The sequence below is a fragment of the Plectropomus leopardus genome, chromosome 19 (genome assembly GCF_008729295.1).
Source record: "Plectropomus leopardus isolate mb chromosome 19, YSFRI_Pleo_2.0, whole genome shotgun sequence".
Lineage (NCBI taxonomy): Eukaryota > Metazoa > Chordata > Actinopteri > Perciformes > Serranidae > Plectropomus > Plectropomus leopardus.
The window spans coordinates 2,572,044-2,577,120 of record NC_056481.1 but is presented as its reverse complement, the minus strand read 5'-3'; the positions used below and the strand labels follow the sequence as shown (position 1 = coordinate 2,577,120).

General features: G+C 37.3%; 1 protein-coding gene across 2 annotated transcripts; it reads left to right on the top strand.

The window, feature by feature from the left end:
• Nucleotides 1-2,350: 2,350 nt before the first annotated feature.
• Nucleotides 2,351-4,730, top strand: LOC121959245 (keratin, type I cytoskeletal 9). Of its 2 annotated transcripts, none has more exons than XM_042508470.1 (2): nt 2,351-2,425; nt 3,348-4,730. In XM_042508470.1, the coding sequence occupies exon 2, from the start codon at nt 3,482-3,484 to the stop codon at nt 4,454-4,456; it is 975 nt and encodes a 324-aa protein (XP_042364404.1). In that variant the 5' UTR covers nt 2,351-2,425; nt 3,348-3,481; the 3' UTR covers nt 4,457-4,730. The 2 variants fall into 2 exon arrangements, with proteins under 2 accessions (XP_042364404.1, XP_042364403.1); XM_042508469.1 differs by having other exon boundaries at nt 2,367-2,425; nt 3,344-4,730.
• The last annotated feature ends 347 nt before the right edge of the window (nt 4,731-5,077 follow it).

Here is a 5,077-nt window from a genome sequence, read left to right as displayed (position 1 = left end):
TTAGCACAAACATCCACTTAGACTAGATTAGACCAGAAGTGACTAGATTTTGGTGGTTAAAGGTCAAGGTCACCATGACCTTGTCTGTCTCACTCTTGTGAGTGAGATATCTCAAGAACACCATGTTTTGTTTGGGTTTTTTTTTTTTTTCAAATTTGGCACAAATGTTCAAGCAGACTGAAGGATGAACTGTTTCAGTTTTGGTGGTCGAAGGTCAAGGTCACTGTGACTGGATTGTCTGTCCGTTTATACATACATCTGTCTGCGCGCCCATTTTCATGAGCGCGTTATCTCAAGAACATCTTTAGGGATTTTTTTCAAATTTGGGATAAACATTTGAGTGGATTTGTGGATGACCTGATTTGAATTCGGTTGGTCAAGGTCACTGTGACCATTTATCATCTCATTCTTGTGAACGTGATATCTTGAGAACACCTTGAGGAATTTTTTTTAACATTTTATGTAAATGTCCGAGTGGACTCAAGGATGAGCTGATCAGATTTTGGTGGTCAGTGGTCATGGTGACCTTGGATTCATCAAATGCTTTTGAAAGCGATATCTCAAGAACACCTTGAGGGAATTTGTTCAAATTTGGCAGAAACGTTTGAGTGGACTCAAGGATGAGCTGATTAGATCTTGGTGGTCATAAGTCAAAGGTCAAGGTCACTGTGACCTTGCATCCATCTAATTCTTTCAAACACTTTCTCTCATAAAAACATTGAATTTCCTCAAAATTGACAAAAATGAGCTCATTAGAATCTGGTGGTCAAAGGTCAAGGTAATTCTGACCTCATAACTCAAGAATTTGTGCGCTCAAATGTCAAATGTAACATTATAATATTCTGAAAAAAACACTTTTCTGTCTGTTTCTCAGCAAAGAACAGAGGCGGAGAAATTTGGTCTGATCACGAATTGTTGACTCTAATCTGTAAACTGGACAAATATTACAAACAAATGTAAATGATTGATTAAAACTCTCAGCTTAGAAACAAATTAAACGAGCTCCTCTCATGAGTCCCATTGGTTTTGTTAAACGAATGACGGAGTTATTGTCGAAAACGTTACGAGGTTGTAATGAGAATGCAGTTTTGTAACCACCGTTAATAAATCATGAAGGTATCGCCGCTCTTCTTTTAATCGTGTTGACACCGAGACTCTCCCTGTGGACAAATAAATGTCACAGGTTAGTTTGAGTCGAGCGGCGGCGTAAGACTCATGAACGATGAGCTCGATTAGATGTGAGCTTCGGCGTGATGAGGTCGGCCAGCGTTTGTTTAGTTTAGATGAAACTTTAACGATTTCTGAGGAGAAGCTGAGCGGCCGCCTCAGCAGAGAGGAGCACGAGAAACACCGTGGAGACAGTGAGGCGTAATATTATAAGCTGGTTATTGCAAATAATGTGTTTTTAAAAAAACCTTAACCCTTTGAAACCTAGTGTGACATCACCTTAATTGTGCTGCTCCTTTGACTTGTATTTAATCCCTTGAAAATCGAGTAAATTTGTTCGATTTCTGTCAAAAATATAGAAAAAAAATGCTTTGAACACCTTGGCGGAAATTGCAAGACATTAATGGTTTTAGATTTGTTTTTTTAAAGGGAAGGAAAAATGTCAAGAGAAAAAAAAGTAAAAAACTATATTTAAAATGATCGTAATTGTATATTTTAAATTATGTTACATTATAATTGTTAATAATTTTCAAGCACCTCAACACTTCATTTCCTTGTTTGTTTTTTAACTTTTTAAAAAAATTTTCAGTTGTTTTATCTTCTAGTCAATTTTTTTTTTTAAACAAATTTCTTGATAATTGCCATTGTTTTGAAATAATTCAAGACAGTTTGCCCGGGTGTCAAAGGGTCAGTGTCTAAACATGGGAGAGTCTTATCTGGAGTTTTTAGCAGTTAAAGTCCTGTTTAAAGGAAGAGTTTGACCTGTAGCTTTATTTCTGTAAGTTAGATAAAAAGATAAAAACTCTCACATAGTTTAGCATAAAGACTGGAAACAGGGAAACGGCTTTATATCCAAAATTTAAAAAAAATACACCTTGAAGCATCTCTAAATCTCACTGATTAAAAAATCGTTTATTGTCGGTAAAATATTTATGAGAAATATTTCTGTAAATAAAAGGTAAGTTCTGTGCTTGATTATATATTTGTTAATTTCAAATGTTTATGATTATGAACAGTAAACCGGAGAACTGAGAAACTTTAACACAGAGACTTCGCCTTAAATTTGAGGTTGTGTGTGACAGTTGTTTTGACGTCTCCTGTTTTTTCTCTCGAAGCATCTCCGCCCTCCTGCTTCCACTCCTCCTCCTCACTTCCTGTTTCTTCTTAGTCCTTCGAACAAAATCAGACTGTGGCTGATGTGACTTTACCTGCGTCTGGAAAGGTGCTTTATTCGAGCCAGAGGAACAGACGACAGACTGTAAGTACAAATGAAACTGATCTGAATCTGCTGTTAAAGTTTAAACTCCTTTTCAAATCACTGAGATCTTATTTAACTCCTTTTTTAAAACATATTTAATTTCATGCATTTTGTCCTCTGAGTTGTTCACACAGACTGAATCGTAGCAGCCTGACGTTCAGATTTTAATGTCATCGTTGGTGTGTGAAAACGTGTTCAGGCAGCAGACGTTAAAGAATCGCTCTCTGCGGTTGTTTATGCAGAAAAAAACTTCCCAAACTGGAAAAACTGCAGAGCATGTGAAAACAGAAACACCCATTTTAAACGTCCTCATGCTGAGACACAGTATGTACGGAGTCTCAAGTGTGCCACACAAATGAATATAGATGTTTTTAGAAAACTTGAATTCATTTTGAAAAATCAAATTTATTATAGATTTAATCAAATATACAATCTGACAATGCCTTAATGTATTGTTTTTCTTTTTCATTGTATTTATTTTTCAAAGCAGTTATAGGTACCTTGAAAGAATATGATAGGTAGATACATGAGTAAATGCAATTCCTAAAAAACATTCTTTAGAAATAATTATTGCTATGTCTTTGTAACTTATAGTAACAATGATGGTGGGTTGAATTTAAAACAAAACCAGACAGTAATTAATTTAATTTTTTAGAACAAAAAAAAAATACATGTGTAAATGAGCAACTGTTTGCTAACATGTTTGCCACATAAACTTACACATAAACAGGTTTTACATTAATGTTTTTACAGCTTTAAACATAAAAGCCTGTAAATATTTCAGTGGCTCCCTTTGGCCTCCGTATATTTGAGACAAACAGGTTTAATGTCAAAATAAGTGCGGTGTATTAAAGTGACACTAGGGGGTGTTTTTTTAAGCTATCATCAAATTTTAAATGCTTTTCTGATTTTTTTCAGGCAGAAAAGAAAGAATTTGAGTCACAAACTCTCCTTTTATATGTGGGAGTTAACCACCAAGATCTGGATCTTAAACATCTAAAAAACTCAAGACGAAGACTTTGCTGGTGGATTATTGTTGAAGAAATAAACACAAAAATGGAAAATGCATTTGGTTTTGAGGGCAGCTCCGTATCCTGCGGAATATCTCCTGCTTCAACTGACCTTAAAGACGAACTCATAACAAGTTTGACATCTTTCCTTCGCGTCTACAGTCAACGTAGAGATCTTCTCCGAAGATCCTCGGAGAGCTTCAGCCTGACGGCGGCTCGACTTCATGAAATGCACGAGGACATTTCTGAGAATAAGACATTCCACGGTCTGTTCAGCGTGTTCGGAGGACTTCTCGGTGCAGCTTGTGGCAGTGTTACTGGAGGAATCGGGGGTGCATTGGGGGCTGTTAGCGCTGCAACTTGCGCCAGATTTTGCGGAGACATTAGCGCAGTCGACGCAACTGTTGGCTTTGTCGGCAGCACGTTTGGTGGAGCAGTTGGAGGGACGTTCACTGGCACTGTTGGCGGTGCCATCTGCGCAGGCCGTCCAGTTCACAAAGCTGTAAGCGATATTGTTTTGTTCGCCATTGGGTGTGCAACCGGTGGTGCCATCGGTGGTGTTTTTGGCGGGACTGTCGGCACAGCTGGTGGCGCGATTGGCGGTGCTTTTGGTGGGTTGTATGCCACAAGGTTTGCAGTTTATTTAGTTGGTCATTTTTGTGAAAAAGTAGAATTGGAAGAACAGAAGATAAAGGCAGTGAAGACGAGCATGATGCGGCAAAGTGGAGATTTTAGTGAAAACATCAAACCATTGATGGACGAGCTGAAAACAGTGAAAACCATGAGCGACCAAATGGCCTCCAGGGAAGTCGTGCACAGTGTGGGAACACAAACGGTCAAGACTCTGATTTCTGTGACCACGATGCAGAAAATGATCAGTGATTGTCAGAGGACGACGGATCTGCCACAGATTGTTTCCAGTTTTGGAGAAGTATCAAAACAAAGCCAGAAAGTCACAAAGGAACTGGAGCAAACGAGAGCAGAAGTGGACAAACTCCTGGTTTTACTAAAGAAATACTGAGGCTGGTTTTTGAGCAAAAACTAGACAAAAAACAAAATCTGTTGAACTTAACATAACATAATATGACAACGCAGACCTACGGGGCACTGATTGTAAAGCTTTGCACTCCAAAAGCCAAAGCAATATTTCTCCACACGTAACTCTTAAAAAAATCAAGAAGAGATTTAAATTTGTCCGAATCAACTTTTAATCACAATAAGAGCAATTTTTGCGCATTGTCAGGTTAATTCTTTCTTGAAAAATGTTTTTAAGATAATGTTACTGTCAAATTAAAATGTTAAATATTGCATCTAAATGTTGAGTTATATCTAAATGCTAATTTAGATGACATGCCACAGCATAAAATGTTGAAAAAACAGCCCAAAGCACCATAGCATGGCATATCAAAAATATTACCCAAGCAACAATACGACAAAAATGACAAAATATAGAAAAATAAAATATGGCATGTCCCAAAAACACCTGAAAAAAGCTAAAAACTGCATAAAATACCTTGACACACCATGGCAAAGAATGCTGGAAAAACAGCCAAAAAACCCCTAATATGGCACATGAAACAAATGACCCAAAAGGAAAGATATAGTATAACAAAAATGTCAAAAATTTACATGTCCCAAAAAC

Excerpts from the sequence above, each read along its gene's own strand:
- LOC121959245 (XM_042508470.1), top strand. The coding sequence starts at position 3,482 with ATGGAAAATGCATTTGGTTTTGAGGGCAGCTCCGTATCCTGCGGAATA.